Raw genomic sequence first — 18,201 nt, 5'->3', positions numbered from 1 at the left:
AAATGATTAATGAACTGAAGAATAAATTATTTTAGGAAACAACTCATAGAAGGCATCAATTAAAACGTAAAAACCCAACATCGAACAACATAAGAAAGTCCTGTCCTATTTACAGGTCTTTTGGGCATGGGGTTAAAAGAATGGAAATGTAAAATGCTATAAACCATACACCCCCCCCCAAAAGAACATGGGAAGATACCAACATGACCTAGACAGGGATGTACAGACACATGGACCCACAGTGTGTGACAGGCACTTAAAATGCCCTTTAAAAATACCTTATCATCTGCCCTGGCCCTGGCTGGCCGGCTCAGTAGTAGAGCGTCAGCCTGAATGTGGAAGTCCCAGGTTCAATTCCCAGCCAGGGCACACAGGAGAGCACCCATCTGCTTCTCCACCCCTCCCCCTCTCCTTCCCCTATCTCTCTCTTCCCCTTCTGCAGCCAAGGGGCGCTAAATTGGCCTGGGCCCTGAGGATGGCTCCATGGTCTCTGCCTCAAGTGTTAGAATGGCTCTGGTTGCAACAGAGCAACGCCCCAGATGGGCAGAGCATCGCCCCTTGGTGGGCATGCCGGGTGGATCCCGGTAGGGCGCATGCGGGAGTCTGTCTGACTGCCTCCCCACTTCTCACTTCAGAAAAACACACACACACACACACAAGCTTATCATTTAAAGGTAACACTGGGAATCACTAATGACAGGCTGCCCATTTTGAGAGCAGGTATAAACCATGCGCCCACTAGCTCCCACCATATATTCCACTTCGATGGGTTAATTTCCATTTCTACTATAATGTATAGTAAAAAAAATACAGGACATGCTTCGCTCTCTATGCTTAGACCAATAAAGCAAGCCCTAACTTACCATATATATGAAAAGAGGCACAATGCTCTGCAATGCTCCCATATACTGTCCAAGAGCTATATTAAATCTTTCAATATAGAGATCTGGAGGGCTGGCCTGTGGGAAAACATAAAGGTGAGCATTCTGGGAAACCAGGTTTAAAGGCCTTCAGTCACAACCTCAAGTGCAAATGGCTCTACCTACAAGCTTCGAGGGTGTACAGTGACTCTCCTTACTTCTAATTCAGCTTCCATGAGTGAGGACTTAAGGTCTGGTGCACACTAGATGCTTTAACATTTGTTTTCCTTAGTTTTCCTAACTGCCTGCAAACCGAATGCTATTTCTACTTTACATAGGAAAGAACCAGGGCTCAAAATATTTAGTCACGTGCCTATGGCCTCACAGCTAACAAGCTCAAGAATAGAGTCTCAAACCTTGGTCAGCCTTAGTCCTTCCATCTACTGACATTCCTTTTCTTAGCACCCTAAACCTTTGCAGGGGTCTCCAAACTTTTTACACAGGGGGCCAGTTCACTGTCCCTCAGACCATTGGAGGGCTGCCAAATACAGTGGTCCTCTCACTGACCACCAATGAAAGAGGTGCCCCTTCCAGAAGTGCAGTGGGGGCTGGATAAATGGCCTCAGGGGGCCGCATTGCGGCCCGCGGGCCATAGTTTGGGGACGCCTGCTTTAGAGGAAAGTTCAAATTCCCAACTCAGGGCACCCTCTGCACTCACATCCACTCCCTCATGCGCAGCCCAGCAGAGCAAACCCACAGACTGCTAGCAGTTACCCAACAGCATCTGTAGGCTGTTTGGTTCTTCCTTGACCAGCCATGTTTCTACCTGAATGTCTTTAGCACCGCCCCCTAACCAGATTCACTTCAAGATCTGTCACTTACTTCTTCATAAATACTAGGATATATGGCCCTTCAACCAGGAACCATCACACTTACACACTTCTCCCACTGGGGGGTCTCATCACTACACTTCAAGTCCCTGGGGAGCAGGACCGATGTCTTATCGTTACATCTCCAGTGCCAACCACACAGCCTGGAACATACTAGGTATACATAAAGGCATGTCGCACAAGGACAGTCTTACTTAAACCCAAATTTACTAAAATCTAAATCTAACCTAACCTTAAGTCTAAATTATTTCACTATTTAACAAGGCTTTATGACATTACACAATTCATTTTAGTCCCCGAATTCAATTTCCACACATGTAAAATAGGAAAAATGGTAATGATGCTATTTCTAAGATGTGCTTAGATTCCAAGAAAATTACGTATAAGTGCCTTGAAAAAATGTCAACTATTATACATGAATATGCAACAAGTAAACTTTCTGAATTAACTACCCATTTGTCTAATACTTCATAAAAACCCATGAACATTATTAAAAAACATTCCTTATAAACTAAAGGAATTGGGGAAAATGGTTCCACATTATGGGCAAACTTTTAACTATAACTAATGAACAGAAACACATGTAATCTCTCTCTCTAAAGTGCTTCAATGAGCTCTGGAAATAATATTTCAGTATTCAAAGAAATTAATTTTAGAAGTATTATATGAAAAAAATCTGAAGTTTTTGCATTAAAATAATTTTCCCTTTCGTAAAAGGACACTTTATCTATCTCAAAGTTAAAAGTATGAACATTGATCAAAAGGCATACTTAGTAGCAGACAGAATAAATAAAATTGAATTCCTTATTCTCTTCAAAAATTCCCAAAGCCTCAAAGGTTAGGAGTAATAAAAGGTACTTTTTGTACTGAATGAAATGTCAGAACATTTACTTAGCTTTTTATTTCCACATTTCACATGGCACTTATTGAAAACCTTTGAAATGGCAGGACTATAAATCATAACAATCTTCTAAAATAAATCCAATCTCTTTACTAGGAACCTAAAGAAAAGCTATTTTTAAAAACTAATCAAATTGTTCGTCCTTAAAACTTAGTCAGTATACTCTGAGCCCCAGTGGGGAAATCACTACCTATTTGATTTACATTATTTCAACATGAATATATTTGGCTTAGACATAAAATGACATTTTTTTACCCCTAAAACAAGCAAGGTTCATATTCTTCTCAAACAAGAAAAAGAGGGCCGCAAGAAAAATAACTGTTACTCCAAACTTGCTCCAATTTTTCACAACAGACCTGATTCCCCGCAATGTGTGACATGGCCGGTAGGAGGAATTTTTGTTTTTTAATGAGTAATGTATTCATCCGATTTAAAATTCAAATGTTTTAAAAAGTTTCATTTCTCTCTCACTGGGCCAACACTTAATTCTTTTATATCCCTACAGAAAAATTTTACGTATATGCAAAAACTAAGTATCTCATTTATACCCTTTTCCACACAAACGCTAACATACAATCACACTGATCCGCAACTGTTCTAAAAATGTATTCTGGAAACTGGTTTATTCTAGTGGTTCTCACATATTTGGTCTCAGGAATCTTTTATACTCCTAAAAATAACCAAAGATTACACAAAGCTTTTATGATATAGGTTATATATGTCAATATTCACCACATTAAAAACTTAAACTGAGGTTTTTTTGTTTGTTTTTTATTAAGTGAGAAGCAGTGAGTCAGGGAGACAGACTCCCACATGCACCCTGACCAGGATCCACGGGGCAAGCCCCCTACAGGGCAATGCTCTACCCATCTGGGGCCTTGCTCCACTGCTCGGCAACTGAGCTATTTTAGCGCCTGAGGCAAGGCATGGAGCCATCCTCGCACCCAGTCCAACTTGCTCCAACCAAGCCATGACTGCAGGAGGGAGGGAGGGAGGGAGGGAGAGAGAGGGGGGGGGGGGGAGAAGGGAAAGGGAAAGAGGTGGAAAAGCAGATGGTCCCTTCTCCCATATCCCCTGACCTGGAATCAAACCCAGGACATCCACACACCGGCCGACGCTAGACTGCTGAGGTAAACAGCCAGGACCAAAACTGGGTTTTAAAAATATAAATTCATTCTAAAATGACAATAAACTCATTTCATTTCAACATATTTTAATGTTAAAATACAACTTTATGTTTTAAATGTAAATATTTTCCAAAACAAAAATAATTAGTAAGAAGAGTGGAATTGTTTTCAGATTACTGCAAGTCTCTTTAGAGTCTGGCTTAATATCTGCTTCTGTTTGAATGAGCTATGATGTGTTGTTTTGGTTGAAATAAATGAAGAAATATCTACCCTCACAAAGATATCTAGACAGAACAAGAAGGCGTATTGTAGCAGCCTTTTCACATAATTGTGGATATTCTCTGAAACTTGACAAGCGGTGGTTTCGTAAAGGGCAGCTACAATATGAAATCAGAAACTATATAATTCGTTGCTCTCTAGCAATTAAAACCCACTGGTCTACCTTCTATTTAGAATGGATCTTTTACGCATACATTTTATTTTATAACATATAACATCACAATTTGGTCACTACATACTAAGAGTTATGCAAACCTTCCAAATGTTGACATATTTCACTATATACAAAAAACTGCATTTGTAATATCACCACCTATCTAATCAGAAGAGTCTTTCTAGGTACTGAGAAGTGATAAAGGACATGGTGGTAGACACAAGTTTTCCGTAGTTCTAATTTTCACTTTAAAGCTCAAATTTTATCATTGACAACAAATGTCAGTTGTTACCCTTGAAGTGAAAGACTTACTTTATTCATTTTTGAGAAAATGTCTGTCAAATACCAAAGTCTAAATAACCATAGTTTGTCAATGTGTCATCCTTTCAAATAAAAATAGTGATTAGTATTCTACAGCGAGGGAAAAAAAACAAGCTAGTTTAGCTCAAAACTCATATAACCACCCAAGGGCTTTTCCTCAAAACAATCATTGTGCTTTGGTATGCAGCTTCCCATCTGAGCACATGGGATATTTTTTAAAGTATACTCAAAGTCACAATTTCATAAAATGAATTAATTTCCACTGCTTCATGCAGGACACTCTTCAGTGGAACTGGTTTGTTTCTCTTTGGTTTCCTCCTGTGAGTGTGTGGAAGTGAGGCGTCATGCAGATACCAGCAGTTTCCCTCACCGTGGCTTTTGTACCAGCAGAGCAAATGTCAACAGAGAGAAAGGGCAAGTAACACCTTAGTAGCATTAGAAAGACAGTTCTCATTTTGCAGACCCTCTGAAAGGATTTCGGGGACCCTCAGAGGTCCTCAAACCACACTTTACGAAATCTGTTCTTATAAGTACTGTACAATGGTGACTGTACTATTTAATCAGTACCCAGACTGATTATTTTTGTTCATCTTTTGTTACCACAATATTGCAGTCAATGACTTCATACAGATGTTCTTTTGTAGACAATTTTAAACAAAAAAATTTAAGGTTAAAATGGTAGAACTAGATGATAACCTCACGTATCATTAGATGAAAACAAAATAATTTTGACACCTAGCTTGGAAGATCCCATCTGCTAAACATCACTTAGTAAGTAAACTGTGAGAAGTGCCTCAGAGCAAGAAAGGGAAGCTCGGATTTGATACCTATGTCAAACCTTCACAGGTGGGGCAGGGACAGAGCTCGTTATGCTAGACCCTGAAAACTAGGTAAGGAGGTTCAGTCAGTTACTCTAATTAAATGTGTATTAATTTTAGAATGACATGATTTGTTTAATACTTTTACTACCCAATAAACAAACATACTATAATCTAGGCCAGTTCTGTCAAACAGAACTTTCTGTGATAATAGAAATGTCCAGTACGGCAGCCATTAGCCACATATGGCTACTGAGCATTTGAAATGTATTTAATAAAGCTAAGGAAGTGAATTTTTATTTCATTTTAACTTTAATAGTCACATGGGGCTAGAGGTCATCAAACTGGACACTGCAGATATAAAATACAAACAAGGCTCACGATTCCAAATTAATACACCTCCTCCTCCTATGCCCCACTTTCTCCACCCAAATGAAACATGAAAAATTAAGAATATATGCTTTTATGGTCACAAAAACATTCTGGTTTTCTTAAACAAGTAATGATTTTTCCATGTTAAAATGAAATCGGGAAGAAATAAGGGTAGGAGGGAAGAATCTAATAACCATTACAAAGGCACATAAACCTTTAGAGTAATCCACGTTCACTAAAAATTTTTTAATTAAAAATATAATTATAGAAAAGTAGCCACTACCAACATTGGTAGATAACTATCATCAACATTTTGTTCTGTTCTTGTATCTGTGTGCGAGTCTCTGTGTGTGTCTGTATGTGTAACAAATATGGAATTTCATTACTTTGTGATCTTCTCTTATTACTCAGCTACATATCTACATCTCCCAAATCTGGTTAACCTACATAATCTATTTTTTGAGTTTATCAGGGAACTGAGGTCTCTGTATTTTACATACAGAACGTCCAACCAGGTGAATGAATTCCCGAGAGTGACACACAGAGCGCTTCTCCGCTGGTGATGGCAGCCTTCAGAGCTGGTGAGACAACCACGGCAGTTGTGATGAATGGCCAAAGGCCAGGTGTGATCTAGCAGTACAGTCCCGGGGCCTCACACAGGGAACAGGCAAGCCCAGCCGTTTACTGAATCTGGTCCACCCCGTTTTTACAAATAAGGCTGTACAGGTACAGTCAAGCCCAGCCATTTACAAATGGTCTCCGGCTGCCTTCATGCTGCAACAACTCAGCTGGCAATGAGCAACAGAGCCCAGAAGGCCTGCGAGGGTATCTGCTCTCAGACTCCTAGGAGAAAGAGTTTACCAGCCCCTGCTCCAGACCTTGAACCTGGGAGGGGCGGGGCCGCGGGGAATGGGAGCCCCGCCTCCGAGGGCTCAGACTCCGACGACATATGGGGCAGGGGCAGGAGAACCAAACCGAACAAAACCCCACAAGGTGGGCCTCTCACCTCCCGCACCGGCACCACGGAACAAAGAGCTGTCCATCCATCCCCTCACTGCTGGGGCGGGGCAAGGGTGCCAAGAATGCCCCTCCGTGAAGCAGGCCCTGCTAAGAGCTGAGGGTCAGGCCGGAGGAGTGAAAAACAGGAAACAGCTAAAGAAGTTAGCGGACTAGGATGACTTCTCACTTGCCCATACACCTCACCTCTTAACGCGGACCAAACCTACCACTTAACCCGATCCGCTTATTTTTTAAAGGAAACTTTTTCCTTATCTTTTCCAATTTGAGAACATAACTGCCTCAAAACAAAACGTTTATTTTAAGAAGAGTACAGCTCATAACTGTGCTGCGTTCACTGTGACAATGTACAACCGCAGTAGCTGTCCTGTGGTTAAGCCATCTGCCTCTCCTGCTCATCAAAGTCCAACCTTCTGAATTCAGGATGCTGTTGGCATGAAACAAGGAGATGGTTCTAGTGATCTCAGCTGTACCGCTAACAAACGCTTTTTATCAACTAGTAAGTATTTTACCAGCTCTCTTTGGGACGTGGCATTATATTGATATTAAGTCCTATGGGGGGAAAACACCGTCCCTGCATTGAAAGGATGATAGTAAACTGACAGGGTGTCTCACTGGCAAATTCTCTGATAAGGACAACTTTACTATAACAACTGCTTTAAGTTCTAGCTTGGATTAATAGATCTCCAAATAACTTATTCAGAAAAAATTTCAGTAGAATACGCATGTGAAGAGCTACATACCAGTTGACGACAATATTTATTTTACTTGAAACCCACGTAGAAAGGGTATTGGGCAACTTTCTTATTATCTAAAATCTCCTTCGTTCTAGCAAGGAGTAAATACCACCTTTGGAAGAATGAAAGATTTTTTTTTAATACTTTGTAGTTCAACAGTATAGATATGATAGCCTTTAAAATACATGAAATTTCAACCTGGCCTGCAGTAGGACAGAGGATAGGAAGTCGACCGGGACCACTAAGGTCACTGGTTCCAAACCCTGGGCTTGCCTGGTCAAAGCACATGTGACAAGTGACAAGCAACAAACAAGCAATGAACAACTAAAGTGAAGCAACTATACGTCTCGCTCTCCCCACCTCCCTCTCTCTGTAAAACCAATAAATAAAATATTTTTAAATTAATAAATAAGAAACAAAGTATATAAAATTTCAAAAGACAAGTTGAGTTATGCTGCCACCCACTGGACAAAACACAAATAGCAAGGCAACCTTGCTCTGATTTTAAACACCAAGCAAATCTGGATCAATTTAAGGACAATTTAGCAGTGTCTCTGATGAGTGCATCAAAGTAACATTGACTGATTATAGTTTACTTTCTATTAACTTCCATTATTAAGTAGTTTGAGAGTCAAATTATATTTATCCCAATCAAACTATATTTAGCTTAAAAGACATCAAAAATACTCTATTTCTGCTCTGGCCAGGTAGCTCAGTTGGTCATCCCGATACCCCAAGATTGCAGATTAAACTTCAGCCAGGGCACATATGAGAATCAACCAATGAATATGTAAATAAGTGGAACAACAAATCAATGTCTCTCTCTCAAATCAATAAATAATCATTTTAGATATTCTAATTTTATTAAAAGGAAAGGTTAAGTGAAATTGACTTCCTTTTAATTGAAATAGTCGGCAAATACTCATTTAAACTATTCTAAATGCAGCCCTCTTTAGGAACAAAAACTGCACCATTTTCCTTTTCCGCCTGTCTTTGTGGCCTCCTCCTCAGGACCCCGAGCTCAGTATTACTGGTGCGTTCCTAATGCTATACTGTTACTCTCCTGGCCCGGGAACCCCATCTGTTTGAACACTGTCTATTAGGGGCAATGCAGTGTTCAGTTCCAAACCACTGACAAACTGTTGCTACTGAATTCCTAAATATAAAGCTACGTGACCAAAACATCAGAATGCTTTTATTTGGTAAAAGTAAAAATATACTCTCAACTCAATAAAATGCATTCATATATACAATAAATTTATTAACACTACATGGGGAGAAAAATGTCTCACAACTACTCTTGTGAATTCCAACTACAGATGTACACAAAAATAATCAAAATGTGGAAGTGTTATTTAATACAGTTTTAAGAGTAGAGGATGTTATTTAGAATCATTAAGTTAAATTATCCAAATGTAGTAGGGCAAAAGAAGATATTCTAAATATTCTCAATTCACAAACTTATAGTGTCAGTCAAAAAACAACCCCCCCCTAAAATCTCAGGGACTTAAAATAACAAAGTTTGAATAAACAAGATGTGGTATAACCATAAAATGGAATGCTATCCAGCCATAAACATGAATGAAGTATTCATCATGCCATAAACATGAATGAACCTTGAAAACACTATGTTCATTAAACCAGACACAATAGGCCATATATTGTCTAATTCCAATTCCGTTCCTATGAAATTCCGGAACAGGCAAATCCACAGAGAAAGAATGTAGACTAGTGGTTGTGAGAGGCAGAAAGAAGAGAAGACTAGGGAGTGACTACTGACGAGTCCTGGGTTGTTAGTCCAGGTGACTAAAATTAGTGGTGATGCTGCACAATTTTGTAACTATATTAAAAACCACTGAGTTATATACACTTTGAAAAGGTGAATGTTAGGGCATGTGAATTATATCTCAATTAAAGAAATTTTTGAGGGACTAAAAATCCAGGGAGCATGGACAGCGAAGCTTTCTTTCTCCCTCATGCTGCGTGCCATGCCCACCTTGAGTCTGCTCCATGTCAGACTGACCAGAAACCCAGGGTCAGGGAACCCCCACCGACGGACCACCCGGCAGGGTGCGTTAACATGAGGACCGCACCACTGCCCTCACGGGCTTCAGATTTGGGGTACGTGTTTCACTTCCACTCAGTTCACAGGCAAAGTCAGTCACCTGGGCAAGTGTAACTTCAGTGGGATAGGGAAGTACGTCCTACCGTGCATCCAGAAGGAAGAGAATTGGAAGCAGGAGGTCAACAGCATTATGCTGGCATGTTTCTCTAATGAGCACTTAACTCGGTCCAAGACTACAACAGGCCCAGGGAAGCCAACACAAGAGAGTCGGGATGCTTGCCCTCAGGAAGCTCCAGGCAGCAAAGGTGATACCCTGCTTGGTAACGCGATCTATACCAAAGTGCCCTACAAAGGACCACAACAGCAATACAAATAAAGTGATACAGACATGATTAATTAAACCTATCTGAGTAGGGAAGTTAAACGTCGGGCAAACCCTGACAGACAAGCACCCTCCATGGAAAGGGAAGGGAGGAAAGAAGCAGTGAAAAGAAACCAAAGGGGGAAACACAGAGATGGAAAGACACCGCCCACTCAAACTGAAAAAGCACTGGTCGCGGCCTTGCTCAGCGCAGACTGCAGAGCCTCAAGATCCTCGTCATGGAGTGTGTGCAGTCTTTGCTCTTTAGGTAACAGTAGCATCAGAAGGTTCAAAAGAATGGATGACCAGTCTGAGAAAAATAAACAAGATGGATAGAGAGATGGTGCAGGGCCAAGACACAAACGAGAAATCTCTTTCCACTGTTCAGGAAACTACCAATGAGGATCTACGCCAGCAAGGTGGTAGGAGAGAAAGCTGACACATTTTACAAGGAAAATTAGCAAGACTTGTGACTCGTTTCATATCTTTGTCCTATAACTTACATATCCCAGTATATTAAAAAAGTCATTACAGCCCTGGCCGGTTGGCTCAGTGGTAGAGCATCGGCCTGGCGTGCAGGAGTCCCGGGTTCAATTCCTGGCCAGGGCACACAAGAGAAGCGCCCATCTGCTTCTCCACCCCTCCCCCTCTCCTTCCTCTCTGTTTCTCTCTCTTCCCTTCCAGCAGCCAAGGCTCCATTAGAGCGAAGGCCCGGGCGCTGAGGATGGCTCCATGGCCTCTGCCTCAGGTGCTAGAATGGCCCTGGTTGCAACAGAGCGACACACCAGATGGGCAGAGCATCGCCCCCTGGTGGGCGTGCCAGGTGGATCCCAGTTGGGCGCATACGGGAGTCTGACTGCTTCCCCATTTCCAACTTCAGAAAAATACAACAACAAAAAAAGGTCATTACACCCTTCCCCTAAACAGTACAAAGAACAAGCCCTAGCGTCTAGCACACTGGCTAGCACAGGGACACTAAATGTTGAACTAAACATTGTAAAACCACTATCTATTCTCCTTCCCTATCTTTCAACATTTCTATTGAAACAAAAATGACCTTTGAGTCTTCTCACCCTAACTCTGTCTCCAAGCAGTTACTATCTTCCTTGATCTCTGCAGTGTGTCCTAGATATTTCTCCCTTCTCATTACCAACAGGTCCACGATTTCTTATCCAAGATTCTGGGGCCAGATGTGTGCCATAATTCAAAACTTTTCCAGATGAAAAAGGTAATATGGTATATATACCACATAGTACATCAAAAAACAAAAGTAGAAATTGGGAATATCAACACAATGATACTTCTGGGAAGAGATATGTGAATGTTCCCACTAAGAGCCTCACATGGGCTTAGATCAAGGTTTAAATCACATGAATTATAGCACCAAACTTAAAGGGGAAATGTCATTTTCAAAGCTTTCTTTGGATTTTTGAACTGCAGATTGGGGACTGTGGACCTGGGGTTCAGCTAGTCTGCTGCAATCGTCATTTCCCTACGTCATTCCTTCCTACTTTAATCCATCTTGCATTCTCTTACCACATCATGGGGGTGACAGAAGATGAGAGAGAGCAAGGAGTTGAGAACCTATGTGAAAAAATAATGACAGAAAACTTCCCTAACCTGGTGAAGGAAATAGACATACAAATCCAGGAAGTACAGAGAGTCCCAAAGGAGATAAACCCAAAGAGGCCCACACCAAGACACACCATAATTAAAACGCCAAAGATTAAGGACAAAAAGAATCTTAAAGGCAGCAAGAGAAAAGCAGTTAGTTATCTACAAGGCAGCTCCCATAAAACTAACCACTGATTTTGCAACAAATTTGCAGGCCAGAAGGGACTGACATGAATATACAAGTGATGAAAAGCCAGGTCTTGCAACCAAGATTACTCTACCCAACAAAGCTATCATTTAAAATCAAAAAACAGATAAAGAACATCCCAGTCAAGGAAAAGCTAAAGGAGTTCATCACCACCAAACCACTATTACAAGCAATGTTAAAGGGTCTTCTTTATGAAGAATTAAAAAAAAAAAAAAGATAAAAAATATAAATAGTCCTGGGTGGGTGGCTCAGTAAGTTGGAGCATTGTCCCAATAAGCCAAGGTTGCAAGTTCAATCCCCTGTTGGGCACATACAAGAATAAACCAATGAATGCAAAGGTGGGTGGAGCAACAAATCAGTATGTCTCTCTCTCTCTCTCTCTCTCTCTCTCTAATAAATAAATAATTTTTTAAAAATATGAATAATAAAATGGCAATAAATACATACCTCTCAACAATTACTTTAAATGTTCCAATTAAAAGACATATGGAGGCTGAACAGATAACAAAACAAGGCCCTCATATGTGCTGTCTACGAGAGACGCACTCAGATCGAAAGCCACCCACAAAATGAAAGTAAAAAAACGAAAAAGATATTTCATTATGGAAAACAACAAACAAAAAAGCTGGGGAAGAAATACAGCAGACAAAACAGATCTAAAAACAAACAAGCTGAACAGAAACAGATTCCGATACAGAGAGCATTTCAATGTTCTCTGCTGGATGGGAGGCGCGTGTTGGGGGGACAGGTGAAAGAGGTGAAGGGACTAATTAGGACAAATTGGTAATTACAGGACAGTATGGGGATGTAAAGTACAGCAGAGGGAATATAGTTAATAATACTGCAATAACTGTATGGTGTCAGGTGGGTACTGGATTGACTGGGCTGATCACTCTATAAGTTACCTAATCTCTGGGGAGCACAACTGAAACTAATATATTACTGTATGTCAACTGTAATTGAAAACATAAAACTATTTAAAGTAAAAGAATAATTAGTAAGTAAATCATTCAAAGCTATATTCCACAGATCTTGGGTTTCATCTACAATTTATATACAATGCCTAGGCACTAAATATATTTGTTCAATGAACAAAGACCTAGTATTTAGTGGTAAAAAGATGAAGGAAACAGTTTACACTAACAACAGGAAAAGTACACATTTGGCTATGATAAACAACACTCTGGCTATAATAATAATAATAATAATATAAAAAGCTACTTAATGCAACAACAGTTTGGGGTATCAGACCAAGACCTCCAGCACACAGGTGAGTGAGGACCACTCCAAGCCCAGAGCACGCCCAGCACTTGCTGGGAACTGGTATTTCAGAGTGCCAGAGCACTCCTCAGCTGTGGTGTGGAGCTGCTCATCTACATCTATTGCTGACTGGCTTTTCTATACATCACGCTACTTCTACACCAGAACTGAAATGTTATCTGGCCCTGGCATAAAAATAGTACTTGACCTTCACACTCTGGAAACCTGACTGAGGCAGAGAGGGGCAGGGTAGGGATCAAGAGGCCAAGCGCTTCCTTAGACAGAATATTTTCTGCAACTTGCCCCAGATTTTACAGCCGGGATAATGTTCCACTATAGAGGGTTTATCAACAAAATGCTGACTTCAGGTTTTTATATTACCAAATTTTAGAAACTGGTAGGCAAACCACTCTTCAAAGATAATTTTTTAAAAGTTCAAAAAATACATTAACATATACATGCTTATATTCTAAATGCCACTAAACACTAGAGTTAACAGAAAAAATATAAATTTTCAAGTAATAGAAATATTCACAGTAATAAATGAATTAGTTAAAATCTGAAATCTTTTCAATCTAAAATTTTTCAATTTATGTCAAAAAATTTAAAATAATAATCAATTACAAAGATTAGCTGATGTGGGCACTGTCCATCTAGAAAATGTTTACAAATGTATATAATACTCAATTTAGCAAGGCTCTAAAGATATTATATAGGCTAATTCCAACCAGCCTGAAAACCCCAAGGAAGCAAAAAGCAATATAATCCATTCTTTACCTGCAGCTCCTTTGAGACTCTCTCTAAGTGATTAGTTATCTTCTTAATCAGATCACTGTACATCTGTTCCGAGTGCTGCTGGCATACACATTTATACACACAGCTGTGGGGGAAACCAGGCAACCCAAGTTAATCATCAGCCTAAGGTAAAAGCATACCCTAGCTACACGGCCACTGGTCAAATACTCAATTCAGGCCTAAATATAGTGACAACAAATCATCTTTTGAGTACTCTCTTGCACATTTTATCAGTACTAGATAACTGAACATTTGGTGGTATTTTGAGTCTGATTATGGTAGCTACTTATAAACCCACATCTCTCTCATTTTAATGAATGTCAAAATAAAGAAGAGAGTAATAATGAGCAGAAAGCTTCTCTCTCACAAAAATATCTGCAATGTAACCTCTGTGCATCATGTACACACGACAACTCAGTTGTCTCTTCCTCCTCTTGTGAAGGGGCTGACCTCACATCCCACCCCGGTTCTTCCGGTTCTTCCGCACTAATATGCTGCTCCATTTACTAGGAACTGGGAAACAAAATAACCAGAGTTAATAGACATCAACAGATTAAGCTAGGGTCTCCCTGGGAGACTAAAAAACTATGTATCTTGCCCTTGCTGCTACCTCCATAGTCTCTGCCTTATATGTGGCAGGCTGAGGGGGGAGAAGTCCAGTTGTGTGGGGCTAACTCAGTCTTGATTTGAAAACCAATTCTGAAGCAAAAAGTATAAATCAAACTTCCAGTCCACAGTGTATATAACAAATAAATAACTTACAGAGCCTTGTCTTATGTTATGCACACATGCTGTCATAATTCAAGTTGCCATGAACATCAATACACCCTCTCTAACCCAGGCATGTTAGATCTTGACTTACCTGTATATCTGTTCATAGGATATGGGGATATAGTCACCAGGACTCTGGGTTAAAAGCTGATCTATGGCACCATCCAATTTTGGCCAATATGTGCTCTTATAATCTTCAATAGTTATAACATTCATTACTGAAAGTAAAAAGTAAAATAAACATTACTGTTGTCACATGTAAAGCAAACAGAAACTCTGGCAATTCAGTAAAATTCCTTTTCAATTTCACACTGACACTCATCATCTAAATACAACTCAATCACTATCCCCTTTCCAGTTTTTAAAAAAAGCAACCTGGTCAGGGATTTGAAGTAGCCATTAGTTATGATTTCAAAACAAATTACTATGAATCTGTCCATCTTTAAAAAATAAAAAGAAGCCAATCTCTCTGGCTTCTCTTCCTTATTTCTGTAAGCTTCTGTTATCAGCGAAGCTCCACATTCACTGACCTTCAAAGCCGCATTGTCAATGATGTAAACACACAGCCACCTGTGAACCACAATAAGGTTCTGGGGCACCCCTGGGAAAATCTACCTATGCCTCTGACTATGAAAAACTTCAACTACTCCAGTAACAAAAGCGGCTGCTAGAGATCTGCAGAGACTGTCGCACCGCTGGCCCCCTCAGACACGCCCACAGCTGACGCTCTCGCTATCTTACGCTGTGGACAAGCCCAACAGGCAAGACCGCTGGTGGGCTGGAGCCTTACACTGAAGGCTTACCCCACTCCCCCTGGCAGGCTCACTCCTGCACTCCGTAACACCTGGTCCTAACAACTCTGAAATTCAAAGGGGACAGTTATCTCACAACAACGAAATGAAGCTAATGTTTGAAAGAACTCCCCAAAGCACGGAAGACACCTTCTGTCACGTGACCCTCCACCACCTCAGCAGATCGGGGCTAACAGCTACTCGGTCCAGTATTTTATTATCTTACCAGAAACTGGGAAGCAGGGGGCTGACTTCCCCGAGGTACCAGGTAAACAAAGCCTTTACCTAGCTTCTTTCATCCCATTATGGAATGATTTCCAAACCTTCGTCATTCAGGTTCCAGATGCTCCTCATTTCTATAAACCCCCTATATCACTTAGGTTCAATATTTTCTTTAAATTGATCCACTTTTTTTGTTGCTTAAATAAATTTATTTTAAGGACATGAGGAATGAACTGATCAAACAGCATGCAGTAATCCTTAATGCACTGTGCTAAATGAAAGGATCAGACCGAAGGGTACACAAGGTCCTCACTTTTGTGACACTAAAAAAAGGCAAAATTATATGGCGGTAAACAGGTCAGTGTTTGCCAGGGGCTAGAAGGTAGGGAGGTCCATCTACAAAGGGGTGACATGGGGGAATTTTTACAACAATGAACTGATTTGTATGGATACACCATCCATTTTTCAAAACCAAGACCCATACACCATAAAAGTAAATTTACCGTATGAAAATTAAAAAAAAAATAATGAGGATGTAGTGATAGAGAAAGAATACAATCTGTGATGAATCTAATTTACAAACAAGCTGCATGAGCCCACTGAAGGGAAGGGGAAGAAAGGAATAACCTGACTGCATACAAGGCTGGAAACAGAAAGAACTGCACATGGGAGAGCTCGCGTGCACACACACACACAAGACAGAAAGAGGCCAAGTCAGGGAGGGCCTCGCAGGCCGTTGTAAAGACTCTGGCCTTACTAAGTAAGAGGAGGGCTCTGGGGACAGAAGCAACCTGTTCTGACTCAGGTTTCACCTACGGAGCACTGCGGGGCTGTGTTAAGAGTAAACTGAGTCAAGAGGCGCTGAGGCTGGGCCCGCTGATGGGAGTGAGAGCGATGAGAAGAGCGGACAAGATCTGCTGCTGGTCTGGATGTGAGATGCAAAAGGGTCATGGTGGCTCCGATGTTTCTGGCCTGCGCACCGAAGGATAGGGTTGCTGTTTACTAAGATGAGGTGGATACAAGAGAAGCTCAGCATGTTTGCGAGAGCAGCAGAAAATGTGGACACAAAGGCTAGTCAGCACCCACCATTATTTGCCTCAGTGTCCTCCCTGGCTGCCAGAGCTGCTCAGTCCAAAGGCAAGGCAGGCTGGAAGTTCTGAAGACACCGTGAGGCAATGACTAATGAGAAATTCAGCATAAACACCCCAGTATCCCCTCTATTCTCAGGGAGGGACACGTACTGCACTGCCCCCCAGAGCTCACCACCGGGATTACACTCCCGTTGCTCCCCACGGGGATTTCTTCACTGGCTTCCTCTTACCTTCTTCCCTGTGCTTCTCATGTCTCCACCCCACAAGCACTTCCTAAAATCACCCACTTGCACTTATAACTACTTGCACTTTTTTTAAAAAGTAACCAAAAATGGAAAAGCAGTGTCATTTGATATTAAACAGAAGGAAATATATATAGAAATAAATACAATGTTATTAAATTCTAGTTAGCTCCTACTGCTGCTAAAGGTTTTGAGCCTAAAACTTGTTTCCTTGTGAAAAAGGGAAATTGACAGATGTTGAGAAGTACTACACACCAGCTCCAGAATACTAGCTTTCTGCTTTTGGAAATTCAAGAAAATTTAAAAATAAAAGACCAAAAACAGAAATCACTTTCCCACTATGTGATTCCAGGATACTGAATCCCAATCAGTGCACCACCTAAACAACACCCTAATACCTGCTCCACACCAGAAGTTGACACTTAAAGAAAGGAAATGACATGCTCAGAAAGAAAATGTCATGTGCCAAAAAGGTAAGAATATACCAATCCCATGGGCTCCTCAACTGATTAGTTCAAAACATTACACCTCCAAATGCAGGTGGGACTAGCAAAGGACCAAGTCAAAGACATGAAGGAAGAAAAAGAACCTAACACATCAAGTCCTGCAGCTGTAAATTCTGCATGACATCCCATGACCAAAACAGTGACGGCTAGTGCCCCTCAGGTGTCTTTCACATGGTATTTTTTTTTTAATCAAGTGAGAGGCAAGACAGTAGAGAGACAGACTCCCACATGTGCCCTGACCAGGATCTACCCAGCCATGCCCCCACTCTCCCAGTCTGGAGCTGATGTTCTGTCCATCTGTGTGGGGCCACTGCTCTGTTGCTTGACCACCAAGCTATTTTTAGCACCTGAGGCAGGTCATGGAGCCATCCTCCCTGCCCAGGGCCAACTTGCTCATTTGAGCCATGGCTGAGGGAGGAGAAGGGGGCGGAGGGGGGGGGAAACAGATGTTCACTTCTCCTGTGTGCCCTGACAGGGAATCAAACCCAGGAGTTCTACATGCTGGGCCAACGCTATACCACTGAGCCAGGGCCAACACTTTTTTTTTTAATACTCTGGTTTTCATGTCAAAGAATATTAAACTATTTCTCTTCCATCCCTTCTCCCCACCAAAAAAACTACCTTCATTTAGAATAAACTCCTTAAGAATACTATAATGGCATTATGATGAAAATGATTAAGCCAAATTTAACAGGCTAAATTATATCTTAAACATAATGACTTTTTAGATTAAATATAATTAATTACAGCTAGATAATCTGACTGAATGGAGGAGAAAAAAGCTCTGGGTTTTCTACTT

General features: G+C 40.9%; 1 protein-coding gene across 1 annotated transcript in view; it reads right to left on the bottom strand.

The window, feature by feature from the left end:
• Window positions 1-18,201, bottom strand: part of CACUL1 (CDK2 associated cullin domain 1) — a 51,571-nt gene that overhangs the window by 17,911 nt on the left and 15,459 nt on the right. The window contains exons 2-4 of the mRNA XM_066355500.1: window positions 14,642-14,768; window positions 13,762-13,864; window positions 864-959 (exon numbers count right to left, since the gene is read on the bottom strand). Coding sequence (XP_066211597.1) covers window positions 864-959; window positions 13,762-13,864; window positions 14,642-14,768 — 326 coding nt within the window. The remainder of the gene's footprint in view (window positions 1-863; window positions 960-13,761; window positions 13,865-14,641; window positions 14,769-18,201) is intronic.

This window comes from Saccopteryx leptura, chromosome 13 (assembly GCF_036850995.1).
Source record: "Saccopteryx leptura isolate mSacLep1 chromosome 13, mSacLep1_pri_phased_curated, whole genome shotgun sequence".
Lineage (NCBI taxonomy): Eukaryota > Metazoa > Chordata > Mammalia > Chiroptera > Emballonuridae > Saccopteryx > Saccopteryx leptura.
This window is presented reverse-complemented; position numbering and strand designations above follow the sequence as displayed.